Below are 17,887 nucleotides of genomic sequence, written 5' to 3' on the forward strand. Positions count from 1 at the left end.
AAAGCACGTAAATATCGCGTTAATCATGGGAATGTCTACGTTACTACAAGGCGGTAAATGAGGTGTGAAATGTAAGACGTTGATGTAATTCCCCCACACGGTGGCGTCAGATTGCCTGCTGCGGACATGTATGAACTCAAGGGTGGCGCGGGCGAGGCAGACGCAGTTAAACAAAAGCCTGTTGCTTGCTTGAGCGTTCAGAGTAGGTTACTAGGAACGTTACTTACATCGCAAAGCTGGCAGATACAAGTTGGACTACTTTCTTCCTTCATCCTGCACCTCTTAACTTTCATAAAGTGGAAACAGCGGTTTGAGCGGTAGCTCATTCATACAACGTATAGGTTATATTTTTACACAATGCAAAGCTGAAATGTCTCTATCATCTGAGATGGAGAAGATTTCTACAGAGGATGATTGCGTGGATTCCGGCGCAGAGACCGGAGGGTGAGTTAAAACGTGGGAGAGAAGGGGAGGGGAAACTGAAGTTAACAAATCTTGAAAATCCGTTTTTCTGATCATATTCATAGAAAAATATTTATAGTGGTTCGTCAGTGTATATGTTGATATTAATTAATTCAACTGTCTAGCAAACAATAGCTGTCTCTTTAATGTATGTAGCCTATATAATAGTACAGAAAGCTCTTTACTAATCAAATTCACGAAGCTAATTTTAGTTGGCAGTGTACAGAATAACGTAAGGGCTGAAGACTGCAAAATATTATTTTGGCAGCAGGGCCACAATATTTAATTTTGATAGGAAAAGTTCCCGTGCTCAGATTTCATCCATATGCCATGAGTAAATCCGGATTGTTCTGCCGGGATTTAACCCTAATGCTTTTATGGAAAGTAGCTGGAAATTAGGCTACTTTAATCATCAACACATTTAGGATAATGAGAGTGCTTTCTTCTGAGGAATTAAGCTTAGCGAGGGAAAAATGTATGGAATATGATTAAATGCCAATCGATAACAGATTGGCTATTGGGATTGAATGTCAAATTATCTGAATATATAATTCACTTTGTTTTCAGCTACTAGACAAAGATGTCCCCTGGTTGGCCTTTTGGTATGTTTTTGATGGCTTGGTGTCATACCGTAATGTGTGTGTGTGTGTGTTAAGGGGTGGGGTGTGTGCATGATTAGAGAGAGAGAGAGAGAGAGAGAGAGAGAGAGAGAGAGAGAGAGAGAGAGAGAGAGAGAGAGAGGGTAAGAAAGAAGAACCATGAGCCTCAACAATTTCTTCAATTTCTTTTCATCAAAAAGTCATTCTGTAATTTGTCATGCTCGACAAAGGTTTTTGGCCAAAAAGGTAAAAGACTAGATATTTTCATCCATCCAGACTTCATCAGTTTAAAGAGCATATAGTGGCTAAATAAACAAAATGTTTGTCAGGGGGTGGTGTGTATGTGTGTGTGTGTGTGTGTGTGTCAGGGGGTGGTGTGTATGTGTGTGTGTCAGGGGGTGGTGTGTATGTGTGTGTGTGTGTCAGGGGGTGGTGTGTATGTGTGTGTCAGGGGGTGGTGTGTGTGTGTGTCAGGGGGTGGTGTGTATGTGTGTGTGTGTCAGGGGGTGGTGTGTATGTGTGTGTGTAGGAAGCAGGGTGCTGTACAGGCCTGGAAAGGGGAAATCCAGGGATTCTCCTCTGATAACCTGACTCTCACATGGGGTCAGATCCTCTCTGGAATATTATCAGATTTATCCTCTTACCCACCCAAGTCTCTCACTCTCTCTCTCCCTCTCTCCCCCCCACCTTCTCTCTCTCTCTCTCTCTCTCTCTCTCCCCCCCACCTTCTCTCTCTCTCTCTCTCTCTCTCTCTCTCTCTCTCTCTCTCTCTCTCTCTCTCTCTCTCTCTCTCTCTCTCTCTCTCTCTCCCGCTGTCTCTCCCTCCCTCCCTCTCTCTCTCTCTCTCTCTCTCACATTTAGTTCTTCTTGCATCTAAATGTTTTAGTTTCTCTTCCTTTGTCTGTCTCTGCTTCCTTCCCACACTTTACATTTGTCCATCTTTAATCTCACTACACCTCTCTCTCTCCATCCTCCTGTTCTCCGGCATAGACAACAGTACATATATTAATCTAATAATAGGGCTCTAAGTCCTTCATATTGTACCATTTAAACACAGTTAACCCCTGAGCGACTTGCTCTTGGGGGGAACCCTAATATGCATGACTGGCTTTTGTTGAACTTAGCCTCAGTTTTGTTTATTTCTCTGGCCGGAGATGAAGCGAGGCGGTGTGGCCGTGGTCTTTAGCAAGACTGGAAACGAGAGAGTGTGGCTAACAGGGCGCTATATAGCCTGCCAAAAGCTCCTTAGAGAGCACTCAATACGGACCCCCACTCGGAGGAGCCATAAACCTCGAGTATTAGCGCTTTAGCGCCCCCTCTCCCGTTCTTTTCCCCTCAGGTCCTTGGCGTTTTCATCCCCCTGTTTCTGCTACCGTGCTGTGTGTCCTGTGCTGTGTGTCCCGGGTCATTTTGTGGGGCTTGCTTCTTTCTCTCTGTATTTAGTCTGTCTCCTCTCACTTCTACTCTCTTCCCCCGTTCTCCCTCGATCTCCCTCCTTCACCATGTCTCTCTACCTCTCTGTGTATCTCTCTTCACCCCAACCCTCCCCCCCTCTCCATCTCTTGTGCTCATTAGGTTGCTAATGCCTGTTAGCCAGATTAATGACCTCCTCCGTTAGGAAATGTCTCTCTTTGATTTCCTCCACTTCCGATTGGCTTATTGGGTTAGGGTCGAGCGACACTGAGGGTCTGTGTCTGGAGAGAGAGACACATGGTTGTCTGCTGGGTCACAGGACTGTCTCAGGTAGTGCTGGGAAGAATCATTCAAGCATTATTACATTATCATATTATGCAATCATTGCAGCGTTCTCCTCCAAGCATAGGTCCAATGTGCGTGGTAGGTTCTGTTTGATGCTATACAGGCAGTATCGGTTTTAAATAAGTAAAGGTATATCATAGATGTTAGAGTTTGTGTGTATTCTACACACAAACCATTCTAAAGGTGAGCTTATGCTTTGAATTATCTTCATGTGGAGTTAATTTATTTGTTCTCCTCAGTTTTGGAAAGGAGCATGCAGAAACCATGCCACATTTGTATAATTGATACGAAGCCTGAAAACGAAGTTGTCTTGCCATTTGGTTTGGAAGTACCTTGCTCAGTCAAATAGCAAGACATCGATTGCGTGTGTGTGTGTCCTGTACTTAACGCCTGTCTGAATGGATACTAATCAACCTCAAACCCACTTGTACACTAGTCTGATGTGTAGGCTAGGCTATGCATCGCAGGATGTGCTGGTTTGTAGGTAGTGTGTAGGTAATGTGCTGTGTCCTGATAGAACACACTAACCTCTCCCTCCTGCAGTAGTGTTTAGCCAGATGTCATTGTACTTTGAACTGAGAAACAAGTTTTAAATCACTCTTAACAGTGCTGTCTATCCCTGGCTCTCTCTCTCTCTCTCTTTCCTGCAGGTCTGATTACAGTCCCATGTCCTCAGCGAGCAGTAAGTAAACCAATGCCGGCATTAAAACATCTCAGCTAGCAACACACAGTCATCTGTCAGACACACTCACACACACACACACACAGGGACCATTAGTCTGTGACTGACTTTATCTCCCTTATGCACACTGGCACTGCAAACACACACTCCGATCTATGGAAAGGAGGGAGGGGTTACAGTTAGTGTCAGTAGTGGTGTGTCTGTGTGTCTGTGTGCGTGTGTGCGTGTGTGTGTGTGCGTGTGTGCGTGTGTGCGGAGGGGGGATAGTTGTAAATTGCTTGTGGTTACAGCTCAGTGCAGTGTTTAGCACTCCCAAGGGGGATATGGAGCACAGGAATAGGCTAGCCAGAGAGGAGCTAGTAGGAGTAGGCCCCTTGGGTACACAAGCATCTTATTGCTGTGTGTATGTGTGTGTGTGTGTGTGTGTGTGTGTTCATGAGAGAATAAGAGTGAGTGAGTGTAAGAGAGAAGTGACAGAATGTAAGAAAAAAGAGAGAGAATGTGTATGTGTATGTAAGAGTGTGTGTGAGTGTGTGTGTGTGTATGTGAGAATGTGTGCGTGTGTGTGTGAGAGTGAGTGTCCTCAGCCTCTCCAGCAGTGTTGCCAGGGTCAGACCTTTCACAGTGGAAGGATTATATCCAATATTAGTCCATTAATCTGGGCTCCAGGAAGCAGTTATCCCCTCGCCCTGGGCTCAGGAAGCAGCAGGCCCACACAGACACACGGCTGCAGGGACGACCCCACCACAGCACCCTGCCCCGTGCTGGCTCCATCACACACACACGCACGCTTCTTTCCTGTGTCTGGCATTATCTGATCCACCACTGCCAACTATTGTCTCTGTCTCAGCAGCAGGATAGGGTGGAAACATACACACACACACACACACATGACTACACGCACACACACATGACTACACGCACACACACACCTGCACACACACACACAGAGTTAAATAGACACGGTCAGACAAACAGACGAAAGGAACTCACAGAAACTCGTCGTTTCTGTGAAGAGGACTGAGACAGACTCGCAGGGGAGCAAGGCAGAGATATCTCAGTTTGCCTTGGTGATAGATTTGAAGGACGTCTAGAAAAAGAAGCGCATACCTGAGTAGAGACTCCAACAACAGCGTGATATTTCTGTGAATAGCTAGTCTGATGGGAACGCACTGTACTTGTGTGTGTGTGTGAGAGAGAGAGAGAGAGAGAGAGAGAGAGAGAGAGAGAGAGAGAGAGAGAGAGAGAGAGAGAGAGAGAGAGAGAGAGAGAGAGAGAGAGAGAGAGAGAGAGAGAGAGAGAGAGAGAGAGAGAGAGAGAGAGAGAGAGAGTGGCTATACATCACTGTGCTGGCCCATGCCCCATCATGGTGTGTTTGTCTGCGTGTACATGTAGGTTTTGGAGTCTGAGAGAGACTCTTGTTTTCACAGGTGGTTTTAATCCCTTGGCTACCATTTCCTGACCTCTGACCCCTAGCCTATATCGCTTCCTGTTGTTAAAGATACTCGTACCTCTAATTGTCTAACTCTGCATTAAAGCTCCAAAACTCCAATTAGCAGACCTGTGTGAGGCTATGCTGACGTGGGCTTTAGAAGCAAATATCAGAATTCCCAAATCCTTATAGATATAGATTTATGGATACATTTATCCTATAAATATTAACAGGGAATCTCCCATTTGAAAATGCATTATTAGTGTTTGTCACTGTGACAGTCATGGTCTCAGGAACGTGAACACAGGTACGCACAACAGCCAGGGATTTAGGAGTCTACAGGGCAGAGATCAAACCCTCCGGTCATAAGGACAAGTACTCATGACTCATATGAAGCCTTCTCCTAAACAGGCCTGTTCCCACTCCATACAGCTCAATAGTCTAACCCTCCTATTGGTGCATAGTCAACCTCTCCTACTGGTGAGTGTGTGTGTGTGCGTGTGCGTGTGTGTGTGTGTGCGTGCGTGTGCCTCCTGTGTTTGTAGTGAACGCCTGCAGGCCAGGAGAGGTTAAAGGTCAATCTGAAACAACACACAGGCTGGAGCGAGACACACACAAACACCCTCCCTCCCCACACACACACACACGCACACGATCCGCACACAGGATACACACAGCAACACAGACCACAGCACACGTGATACATCATTGAACCATTTATCACACAACATATCTTCTATCCTATACAGTTTACTTCTAACATACAGTATCTTCTAACCCTATCCATGGAGCTGTTGGGACAGTATGGATTCTAGGTGGACTGCAGACTACATTTACATTTAGTCATCTCTTATCCAGAGCGACTTACAGTAAGTACAGGGACATTCCACTCGAGGCAAGTAGGGTGAAGTGCCTTGCCCAAGGACACAACGTCAGTTGGCATGACCGGGAATCGAACTGGCAACCTTCAGATTACTAGCCCGACTCCCTCACCGCTCAGCCATCTGACTCCCTGGTTAGTTTACAGCAAAACGTGCAGTGTGAGCAGTACAGAAAACAATCCCACATCACCCTAAACATCACCAAATGTGAGCGGAAGTAAATAAAGAAAAGGAAGGCAGACAGACAGACAAAGAAACATCCCACTGAATGACTAGATTCACCCCTCCCTGTTAGCCAGGACTGACAGCCAGCTAACAAAATCAGAGGGGATATGCGCGGAGGGGTGTCTGTGAGCGAGCGCGGAGGGGTGTCTGTGAGGGAGCATGGAGGGGAGCGTGGAGGGGTGTCTGTGAGGGAGCGTGGAGGGGTGTCTGTGAGGGAGCGTGGAGGGGTGTCTGTGAGGGAGCATGGAGGGGTGTCTGTGAGGGAGTGTGGAGGGGAGCGTGGAGGGGTGTCTGTGAGGGAGCGTGGAGGGGTGTCTGTGAGGGAGCGTGGAGGGGAGGGTGGAGGGGAGGGTGGAGCGTGGAGGGGAGGGTGGAGGGGTGTCTGTGACTCCCAGACCAGGAGCTCCCAGGACCAATGTACTCAGTTTGGTCTGTCTCTTCTATAACATGGATACGTTGTATGGAACTCTGTCATACAATGTCTGAAGAAAGACAAAAAAAGTGAACATGCACTCATGGAGACACACACACACACACTCTATAGGAGGTGAGGAGAGACAAGGAGACCACAGTGGAAAAACCCATCACAGTTTTTCACGATGTTGCATAGCTACCTTAAAACATTTACTCTCTGCTAGTGATATTACATTCGACCGTGTGGTGGTTAAAGAAACTACAAAGAAACAGTGTAGTAACGTACAGAAAACCACAAACAGCTGAGCATTTACTATACAGCCTGGCTACCTACATAATAACTACAAGCATGTGCCACGCTTGACAAAAGCACCCACCCTCCCACCCGCCAGTAGTAATGGTACATCCTGTACTCAACTGAAATGAGTGGTTAGACTTGAATGGATTGTTCCACTGGATGTCCAAATGGGGCATATCTGTCTATGACATTCATTCATTCCCTTTGACCCTGCGCCAGCCCGCAACTTTCTGTTTATTGAACGGTTGAGGTTTACGATCCAGCTCGCTCTGACCCGGACCACCGGCGCAGGCCCGGTATCACGGATGACGCACTCGGACGCTTTCACATGACAGCAAGCCCGTATCGTCTTACACACCAAACCACTGGAAATGAACTCAGCGCAGAACAGTCAAGATGAATTGCACCTGATGGACCCAAGACCACCCCTGACTGTAAACACACCCACACACATTCTCCTGTTCCAACCAGTACGATCTCTGTTGATTGAGCAGGACAGGTGAAATGCGGGCTGCATCACAGGCACTGCATCACAAGCACTCTGCATTAAGTGTTTCCAAATGTTTGGTCTCAGCGGCGTTTGAAGGACAAGGTCACGGTCCCACCAACATGCTGCTGTCTGCTGTTCCCTAACAGGCTCATTGAACCAGTGTCATCGCTTGGCCTATTTTTGGCGCTGACTTCGATAGGGTCTCCCCTCTATCCCCCTCTCCTCTCTCTCACCTCCTCCCTCTATCCCCCCTCCTCTCTCTCACCTCCTCCCTCTATCCCCCCTCCTCTCTCTCACCTCCTCCCTCTATCCCCTCTCCTCTCTCTCACCTCCTCCCTCTATCCCCCCTCCTCTCTCTCACCTCCTCTCTCTTTCCCCCCTCCCCTCTCTCCCCCCGGCCCTTGGCTTGCTCCCTCTACCCAGTCGTCTGTCCTCGTAAAGCGCCGGCTGAACACCAGGCCTGCATGAAGGTGGACTCAGAACACAGTATTTACATACAGTGTATGTGTACTGCACCTTTACCCTCCAAAACACCACTGTGAGTTCACTGTGTTACGTCACACTGCAGCACAGTTACAAATATCACAACTGCTCTGTCAGGGGACGTGCGCCACGTCAGAATGATTTCAGAAGCGGATCGTTCCGGATCGTTCTTCACAGGCTTTTGGTTTGAAGATTGAAAAAGCACCTTGAAGTCTGAATAACATTCGAACACCGCTTTGGTGACATCATAGTCAGAACGTGTACAATAACAGCGGCTGCGCCACATTATGGCAAGTTGAAGCGTTGGGTTTGACTTCACCGGGCACCCGTCAAAAGTGACGTAGCAGTTTTGGAACATTTCTTCTAAAGGGGCCCCCATCTTGAATTTCTTACCCCTTTTGTTTTGACTTACATCCAGGGACAACCTTACACACACACAAAGTATGTGTGTGTGTAAGCATGTGTGTACTGTATGTGTATTGGCAAACGTGTGTAAGTGTGTTTGTGTGTCAGTTAGGTCCAGTCAGAACATCAATAGAGAGAGCTTGGAGACGAGAGATTAAGAGATTAGTGACACACTGCTCTAGAGCTTTACAAACACCCTGTCCTAGACTCTCCTAGGGTCTTGGTTAGGTAAGCTGTAATTCATTAAGTCTGGTGACATGGATTTTATTTAACCTTTAATGAAGGAGGCAACTAATGCTGTTGGCTTACTGTATTTACTTTTGTGTGATTATTTGGCTTCTGATTATTCCTCTTACTGAACGTATGTGAGTGTGTATGGTTAAGTATTATTTATTCACAGCCTGGTTAGGTACTGGTTTACTCGAGAAAAACAAATGGAAACTCACTGTCGAAGAGACGTAGACTGAAGCTAACAAGATCAGTTTGTCTTACTCTGTGTAGTTCGTGTGTGTGTTTGTGTGAGCTTGTCCATGCTCTATCCCTTGACCTAACCCAGATACCGGGCGTTTGTTGATCCAACCTCTTTCATCCTATAGGCCTGAGACTGTGTCTCCAGATCTGTCTGATGAGAATGTTGGAACAGCGCTGCTTGAGCGTCAGGTACAGCAGGTCCTGTCCTCTCTGAAAGGACAGCCAGCCTCGAGGGATGGCTACTTTGTTACCCTCGTGTTCCCCAAACACCCTCGCTCGCTGGTCTGTGGCGTTGGCAACGGAAAAGAAACCCCTGTGTGGCCTTTCCCTCGCCCCTGAATGACCCCCGACCTTCTGGGACAAATGAACTGGGACGAGCCCCTTGAGTCAGAGAGAGAGAGAGAGAGAGAGAGAGAGGGCGGGGGGGGAGAGAGAGGGGGGCAGAGAAAGGGAAGGAGAAAGAGGGTGGGAGAGGGAGTAAAAGAGAGGGACAGAAAGGAGAGAGAGAGGGGAAGTATAAGGAGGCAAAAGAACTGGCAGAACGCAGAGAGAGAGAGAGAGAGAGAGAGAGAGAGAGAGAGAGAGAGAGAGAGAGAGAGAGAGAGAGAGAGAGAGAGAGAGAGAGAGAGAGAGTGTCTGGTTGTGTGGGTGTGTTGCGGCCATGCAAGCCATGCAAAACCATTTTAGAGAAAAAGGTTAGAGAAAGCAGAACATCTGAACAAATCTGCTGGGCTGACACCTGGAGTGCAGGGCAGCAGTCACAGTGTTATCTAAACATCACCTGTCCCTCCCAGGTGAGGGGGGCAGGTGGAGGGCACACCTTGAGGCTTCCTGCTGGGGTTCTCCGGAACATTCCTCTGGGTTCACTAATGACCTTCTAATGGAACTAATGAGCCTGGCCAGACACACCGCAGCACAGGGGCCCAGAAGGAAGGGAGGGAAGAAGGGAGGGGGGGGGGAGGGAGGGGGGAGAGAAGGGAGGGAAGAGGAAGTGAAAGCAGGGTGAAAGAGAGAGGGGGGAGGGAGGGTTGAGGAGAGAGGATGGAGGGAGGGCGGCAGTGAGAAAAGTTGGGAATGGGGGGTTGCTGATAGGTAAACAGAGGGATGGAGAAAGGGGAATGGAAGGAGGAGAGGGAGTTTGAAACTCGGGAGGCAGAGAAGAAGGAGGAGGAGGAAGAATGAAGGGGGGAGGATTCAGTGTAAGATGGAGGGTGGGTGCAGAGAGAACGTACCAGAAATGAGAGAGACTTTCGTTCCCAGCATATTAACTTACTGTGGTTCTCAGAGCAATGGCTGCACTCAATTAACGCAGTATAGCCTAACATTTCAGACATGTCACTATTGTGCACAGTCAGCTTTTCTTAAAAGTCTCTCTTGCAGTCAGATGTATTCCAGTCAGTACTTTTGGCTCCAGTTACTACCCAGCTGACTATCAGTTGTTTCTAACCTCCTTCCCTCCGTGTGTGCAGGTGACTTCTCCATGGGGGAACTCCAGGACCCCTTCCTGGTCAGTGTCCACCTCATCAGTGACCCGGGCCAGGGCAAGACCCTGCAGCGTGCTGCCGACGGCGTCCTCTCCTGGCTCCACCCCCAGCTGCAGCTGTTCCGCGTCTCCGAACGCACGTCTCGCCAGGCGCGCCGCCCCTCCGCCTCCGCCGGCAAACGCCAGTCCTCACAGTGCCCGCCCCCGCCGTCCCTCTCCTCCAATCACGGCCCCCCGCAGTGCCAGCCGGCGCTTGCCGTCATCCTCTTCCTGCAAGAGTCGGACGGCGGCGAGGAGCAGATCGCCGCGCTGCACCGCGCCCTCCAGCGGCCGCCCTGGCGCTTCCACCACACTGAGCGTGTCAGCGGGGGGCGCCACGTGCTGCCGCTGGCGCCCGGCAGCCAGGACTTCTTCACCCTGGCCCCCGGCACGCCGCTGTGGGCGGTACGGCAGGTGCACTACGGGAAGGAGATCGTGCGCTTCACCGTGTACTGCTGCTTCGACAGCTTCCCCGACCAGGTGAGGCTGTACCGGCTGTTGCTGCGGAGACGGCTGGCCCAGAGGAAGGATGACTTCTGCTTCCTGGTGGTTTACTCCAACCCCGACACGGAGATCCAGCTGTCCTTCAAGCGGTTGCCGCGGGGACAGAGCCCGGTTGCCACAGAGTCGTCGGTGATGGAGGTGCGTGTGAGGGATGTGGGGGCTCTGGTGCCCCTCCTGCCGCACCCCTGCAGCCCCATCAGCGAGGCACGCTGGCAGACGGAGGATTACGACGGGAACAAGATCCTGCTGCAGGTGTGTGTGTGTGTTTTTGTGTGTGTTTTTGTGTGTATGTGTGTGTGTTGGGGGCAAGATGAGTGTGAGCATGTTTCATGTCTGTGCTAATGCACATGAGTGTGTGTCTGTGTGTGTGGCGTGATTGTTCTTAAGAGGTTCATAGGTCTGTGTGTGTGTGTGTGTGTGTGTGTTTGTGTGTGTCTCACCAACAGAGGCGTGTGTTTCATCTGTCACATGTGCATCCATCTATCTCTGAGCGTCTGTAGTAAACACGTCTCTCAGCTGTGCTCCTCCCTCTGGGCAGTGAGAGAGACAGTAATGCTTCACAGCGTACCGCAGAGCTGCAGAGCACTGACATGAGTTATTATCCACACAGCCTCTCCAAGCCTCTGGAGTGTGAAGCGTATTGTCTGCTTAGCAACAGTAATGAGCAAACAGCAGATGAACAGTGAGCAACGTGATCAAGATGTTCCAGTCTGTTGATGGGCCCCAGTCTTCACACACACGCGCACACACACACACTGAGGTTTGGCAGGGCATGACAGCCACAGTTGGTTGTCTGTCATGCAGGAGACTGCTTCTCCTCCTGTGTGGTTTGTTTGAGTGTGCGTCTCTGTGCTAACCCTAACATAAGGGTTATAAACTACATTCAGCTCTTCATCCAAAATGGAAAATGTATCACTGCTGAAACAATGTGCAGCCATCCTTATCAACAGGGAAAGGGAGGGAGAGAGAGAGAGAGGGGGACAGAGAGAGAGAGAGGGACAGAGAGAGAGAGAAAGAGAGAGAGGGACAGAGAGAAATACAGAGTTCTGTCTGAGGGGAACAAACGGGACACCGAAGCCAAAAATAACAGGCTCGCTCAGCAGACAAAAGAGAATGGAGCCTCCTCACTTTGCACTCCTACCCTCTACTACCCCTCCATACTCCCTGCTCTGACCCTGGACGGGTTAGGGTTAGGTGTGGAGGGTTAGGGTTAGGTGTGAAGGTTAAGGTTAGGTGTGGAGGGTTAGGGTTAGGTGTGAAGGTTAAGGTTAGGTGTGGAGGGTTAGGGTTAGGTGTGAAGGTTAAGGTTAGGTGTGGAGGGTTAGGGTTAGGTGTGAAGGTTAAGGTTAGGTGTGGAGGGTTAGGGTTAGGTGTGGAGGGTTAGGGTTAGGTGTGGAGGGTTAGGGTTAGTTGTGGAGGTTAAGGTTAGGTGTGGAGGGTTAGGGTTAGGTGTGACGGTTAAGGTTAGGTGTGGAGGGTTAGGTGTGTCGGTTAAGGTTAGGTGTGGAGGGTTAGGGTTAGGTGTGGAGGGTTAGGGTTAGGTGTGGAGGTTAAGGTTAGGTGTGGGGGGTTAGGGTTAGGTGTGGAGGTTAAGGTTAGGTGTGGGGGGTTAAGGTTAGGTGTGGAGGTTAAGGTTAGGTGTGGAGGTTAAGGTTAGGTGTGGAGGTTAGGTGTAAAGCTGTGCACCGCAGGGGCCATCGTCTGTGCCCACCCTAAAGGAGATTCAGTGAAGTTCATACACTCACACTGCAAATACATTGTTTACACACACTGGTCTATAACACACACACAAAAGGACCACCAAGTGTGTGTGTGTGCGCGTGCCTGTTTGTGTGTGCCTGCCTGTGTGTGTGAATGCATGCCTGTGTGCATGCATGCATAGATGTGGTTAAGCATCTGTGATAGTACCATTCCTACACAACAACACACCCTTACCTGGCTTCTCTCTCTCTCTCTCTCTCTCTCTCTCTCTCTCTCTCTCTCTCTCTCTCTCTCTCTCTCTCTCTCTCTCTCTCTCTCTCTCTCTCTCTCTCTCTCTCTCTCTCTCTCTCTCTCTCTCTCTCTCTCTCTCTCTCTCTCTCTCTCTCTCTCACACACACACACACACACACACACACACACACACACACACACACACACACACACACAGCAGCTCTTGTTACAGTGGTATCAGTATACAAGTGGATTTCTGTCAGAGGTCTGTTAGATAAGTTCTTCTGAAACTCCAAGCTGATTACAACTGACCCATTATAAAGATTGGAAGGACCCAACTAAATGGGGGGAGGGGTTAAGATGACCAGTTCAAGCTTGTTGGATTTAGAGAGCCTGAATTTATCGGTGTGGTTGGCTTTTCATGTTAATGTTTTATGTTCATAAAGTTATTAACAAATCATAAAAAGACTACAGAATGGAAGGTCATGCTTCCTTCAAATCACTCTTTTGGTAGACATATTACTGATACATTATAACACTTGTTGATTCCTTCATGTAAAGAATCCCAAGCTGAGGATATGTTAGATGAGCAGGCGTGTGTTGATCCAGAGACACAATAAGCCAAAGGGGAACCCTAACCCTAACCAGGAAGTGTGTTCATTCAGAACCCTAACCAGGAAGTGTGTTCAGTCAGAACCCTAACCAGGAAGTGTGTTCAGTCAGAAGGGCTCGGGTCAGCCTTTGTCTCAGGGTCAGTTCCATCTGACCCGGATTAGCCCTGGATAAATCAGGGCTCAGAGAGTGGCTCTCACCATCGCCACGACAACAGCCTCGTTACCCAGAACTCCCTGCTGCTTCCAGGGCAGCAGGGTCTGCACGGAAAGTTAACCAGCCTGAGTGTTAAGACCATGAATGAAGACCATGCACATAGACCCTGACACACATGCGGACAAACATGGATAAACACAGACACAGACTCTCTCACACACACACACACACACACACACACACTTCTCTCCTCTGGTGTCCCTACATCATCGTTAGTGTGTTAATCAAACGGTCCCCAGCAGACACGTCCTCCTCCCTCGGTCCCCAGGGTCACATCCTGCGCTCCTGTCGAGAGGAACCACATCAATCGTTTGAGAAATAGAGGAGAGGATGAATGTGAGCTAGAGAAACGAGAAAGGATGTGTAGAGGGAGAGAGGGGGTAAAGAAAGAAAGAAAACAAGGACGTAAGAAGTAACGGAGGAGTTGATGTGTGTAAATGAAGGAGTGAAGGAGAGAGGCAGGGAGAAAGAAGAACAGAGGGAGTATTTGTAGAGAGGAAATGAGAAAGAAAGTGCAGTGAGGTGTGGAGCAAGGAAACACTAGGACATTGTTTCTCTCGCTCTCACACACACACAATCTCTCCCCCTCCACACACAATCACACCCACACAATCACTCACCAGACATAACCCATACTCACACACAATCTCACACACGCAAACCTGCATACTGGAGTCTGCACGCCCTCATCACCCACACGCACGCACGCACACACACGCACACACACGCACACACACACACACAAACATTAGTGCCAGTCATCATCAAAGCAAAGGAAAACAAGCAGTTCAACATGAACAGCTACTGTAGTCGCTTAACAAGGCATCCACTTAACGAAGCATCCACTTATCCAGCCAGCCAGCAGCCGTCTGCTTTAACGAGCCATTTGCCTAACAAGCTCGGCTTAGTAATTGTTGTTTTACAGCCTCTCTCCAAAACTCACAAATCACCCAGGTGAGCATTGTAACGTAAGCTATATAAAAAGTCAACGTCATATTGTTTTTAAATCCAGCATTGTAAGAGGTTTTTAAATATATATCACATTTAAAAAAGGTTTCATTGGACAACTGCAAGGACTGTCCTTGGCTTGTACCACACAGCCAAATGGTTGCATATTATTACTGTGGAAGGGAAAGGTGGAGTTGCCACTGTCCATGAAGCACACCTCCTCATGCACTTCTGGAAACAGCTGTCTGGAACCGTGTAGAGCAGTCAGGATGACTCCAGGGTTGTTTGGGTGGAAAGAGAGGTGAGATGACAGGCATGAGAATAGCAACATGGAAAAGCCATCAGAGAGGAGGGGGAGGATGGAGGGAGGGGGGGGTGTTGGGAGGGAGGGAGGGGGGGAGGTTTGGGAGGGAGGGATGGGGGGAGGGATGGGGGGTGGGAGGGAGGGATGGGGGGAGGGATGAGGGGAGGGATGGAGGGAGGGGAGGGAGGGATGGGGGGAGGGGAGGGAGGGAGGGATGGGGGGAGGGGAGGGAGGGAGGGATGGGGGGAGGGAGGGATGGAGGTTTGGAAGGGATGGAGGGGAGAGGGGCTGGAGTTTGTCAATCAGACTTGCGAGGTTGGTGTGATTACTGCATGTTAACTAGCTGATATGTGGCGAATGATGGGTTTAGCAGTCCATCAGTCACTTTACAGAGAGGGAGAGGGAGAGAGAGAGGGAGAGAGGTAGAGGGTGAGAGGGAGAAGTCTAAGCACCGTAAACACGTAGGAAGGAGGACGGGGTTGTTTTTGGACAGAAGCATGTCTCCTCCTCCCTGTATTGAGGGTCGGCTGTGGAGGGAGGAGGTGGGAGGGAGATCCAGGAGACATGGCAGTCCCCGCGGACGCAGACGAGTTCTCCAGCTGCCGGTGCAACTCATAAAGCGGTCAGGCTGGAAATGCAGAGGCCTCGTTAGTGGGCCCAGGGGTTTCCAGTCCCCTCATCCTCCCCACCCCTCACCCCACCCCACCCCTCACCCCAACTGTCATTGAAACAAGACTTTTACCAGCTTTCCTTATGGCATACTAAAAACACATTTCAGCAACATTCGCGTGGTCCGGTATTTACATCAGCTGTGATGTGTCTGCTTCCTGTCCCAGGTCCAGGGTGCCCGATCTAAACGCTGGAACACAGACGGTCAGGGCGGACATCTTGTGGACGACTCCTCCCCCATCCCTTCCCCTCCGCCCAGCGAGCTGGTGGCAGCTCCGCCCCAGTCCAACCTGTTAGGCCGCGCCCCCGTCTCCACCCGGACCCGGCGCTACCACCGTCAGTCTCAGATCAGGACCCAAAACCACGAGCCCAGACTCCGGGCCTGCCAGGCCTCCCAGACCTCCCTGCCTCTGGCCTGGGAGGAGGGCGAGGCGGGGGACGACTGGGCTCCACAGCGCCACCCGGAGGCCTGGAGGACCCAGTGGACCAGCCACCGCGCCAGCTCCCTCTTCTCCCTGCCCACCACCCCGGGCCACGCCCGCTCCACCTGCTCCTCCCCCGGGGCCCCGCCCAGCCCCCCAGCCCTTCGCCACACCCTCCCTCACTCTCGCAGTGCCTCCCTGGTCCCGCCCTTCCGCCTAAACGTGGACGCTCTGATTGGCGCGGAGGAGACAGACGTGGACACTGGGATGACAGTGGAGACTGGCAGCATAGTGGACCTATCGGTGGTGTCCGCTTATAACAAGCCCCGCCTCTCGCGAACGCCCCGCCCCGTATCTGCCCCGCCCGAAGACGTTGGACCGGTTCCCCCCGGGCGCGTCGTAACCAAGGCAGCTACGTTAGGCCGGCCCCCGATCCCCACGAGAAGCAGCAGCCTCTCCTCCAAGAGCATGCCTGCCACCCTGCAGCGGTCCCGCCCCCAAAGTACATGCCTGCCAATGAACGGGCATCTCACATGGAGTGACAACTCCCTCAGCCAATTGGACAGCACCAAGACAAGCAATGGGGAGGTGACGCAGAAGAGTGAGGGCCAATCAGAGGAGGATGATCAGGAGTTTTACATTTAAAAGCCAGTGGGTGGGTTAGAGATTAGAGACCAGTGAAGACAAGTTTCTGTAGAAGTCTCAATTAAAGACACATTAGAATTGCAAAGGCAGTTCAAAGACTTATTTATATGCCATTTCTATGTGATCGTATGATCGTTTTTTGTGTTTATTTGTGTTTTTGTGGTGTGTGGATACTGTTTAATATTAAGTAAATATATGGTTTTCGTTTTTGTTGAAGTATATATATTGTGATAAGATACTTCTGGTTGTCTGTATAGCACAAATTAAAGTATACTTTTCAGACATAAATACTGAATCTCTCTCTCTGAATCTGCACCGATGCCATCACGTTCAGGCAGCAAAACTAAACTAAAAAGCCGGTAGTTATTAAAATACCTGCAATGAGACAGATAAAATTGGAATTTATTGGGAGTCCTTTAGCCCTAGGAGGTATGCGTCAGTGTCTTCCTCTTCTTAGTGTTGAACTGGGGCGGAATACAGATTCTGGTAACCATCCTCCACCTGTCACTTCAGATTGATTAAGGGTAGTTAGGCAGAGGACACTAGGAGAGGAAGCCACAGTATTTAAGAAAGCCCCCACTAGCCTTCTCTTAATTTTTTTCTAAGTAATTGCCTCTAATGTCGGCCTGCGGTCCAGGCTCTGGTGACATGCAAATGTAAATGGTGTAAATGCAGTGCTGCCCTCTTGTGGTAGTTATTATTGTTTCTTAACAGGATCTTTTGTAAGTTGTCTATTTAATTTAATAGTATTGTTCTTTGGGGGGGAGATGGGGAGGTTCCATGTCCATTAAACTGTCTTGGTTTAGAACGTGTTTGTGCATGAGTTAAAAAATGAGCTACTACTTGCTTGATAGTAAAAAAATAAATAATTTAACATCCGAGTGAAGGCCACTTACTCTGGGAGAGTGAGGGATTTTGGACATTTCCTTCCTGGATCAGGGCCATTTCTGCGGTCAACAGACCCTTCTCTTGTAAGTCTAGAGTAAAGTGTTGCCATAATGAAAGGTCCTGTTTTTGAGCAGAGCCAAAACGTTACCTCACAGGGTACGACGTCTCCCAGCAGCATGTGAACGTTTTACCATGTGAGCGTGGGAGGCCTCCACACTACAGCAGGGAAATCCCATAATACTCAACTTCTCATGGGTTGTCGAGGCGAGGTCTCCATGAGCTCTGCAGAGGTGATGTCACCGTCAACCAATCATAGCGCAGCGTTGTATAAGCACATTGTTTTGCTTTTGGTTTCGGGGTTCTACAGAGGATAGCTACTTAGGTTGCTGTTATAATCACAACAGCCCACCTAGTCTCTAATCAAGACTTCAGTCTGATTCAAGTGGTTCTCTTCTCCTTGTGAAGTGTTCGGTTCTTTAAGCCTTTGATGAAAGAAAAAAAACTTCTGCAATCACCAATCTTTCATCTTAGATTCTTCACCCATTTTCAAAGAGGAAAGACACAAAGGAATACCAGCAAACCTTCACCAAGAGCCGTTTCAGTTCCGCCTTCCGGTGTGATTAAA

At 49.6% G+C, this 17,887-nt stretch overlaps 1 protein-coding gene across 1 annotated transcript; it reads left to right on the top strand.

The window, feature by feature from the left end:
- Positions 1-142: 142 nt before the first annotated feature.
- LOC134017102 (protein FAM124A) lies at positions 143-16,656 on the top strand. The gene is made up of 4 exons (XM_062456425.1): positions 143-444; positions 3,470-3,501; positions 10,070-10,878; positions 15,475-16,656. The coding sequence occupies exons 1-4, from the start codon at positions 371-373 to the stop codon at positions 16,372-16,374; spliced, it is 1,815 nt and encodes a 604-aa protein (XP_062312409.1). The 5' UTR covers positions 143-370; the 3' UTR covers positions 16,375-16,656.
- The last annotated feature ends 1,231 nt before the right edge of the window (positions 16,657-17,887 follow it).

Source organism: Osmerus eperlanus, chromosome 3 (assembly GCF_963692335.1).
Source record: "Osmerus eperlanus chromosome 3, fOsmEpe2.1, whole genome shotgun sequence".
In the NCBI taxonomy this organism is placed as follows: Eukaryota; Metazoa; Chordata; class Actinopteri; order Osmeriformes; family Osmeridae; genus Osmerus; species Osmerus eperlanus.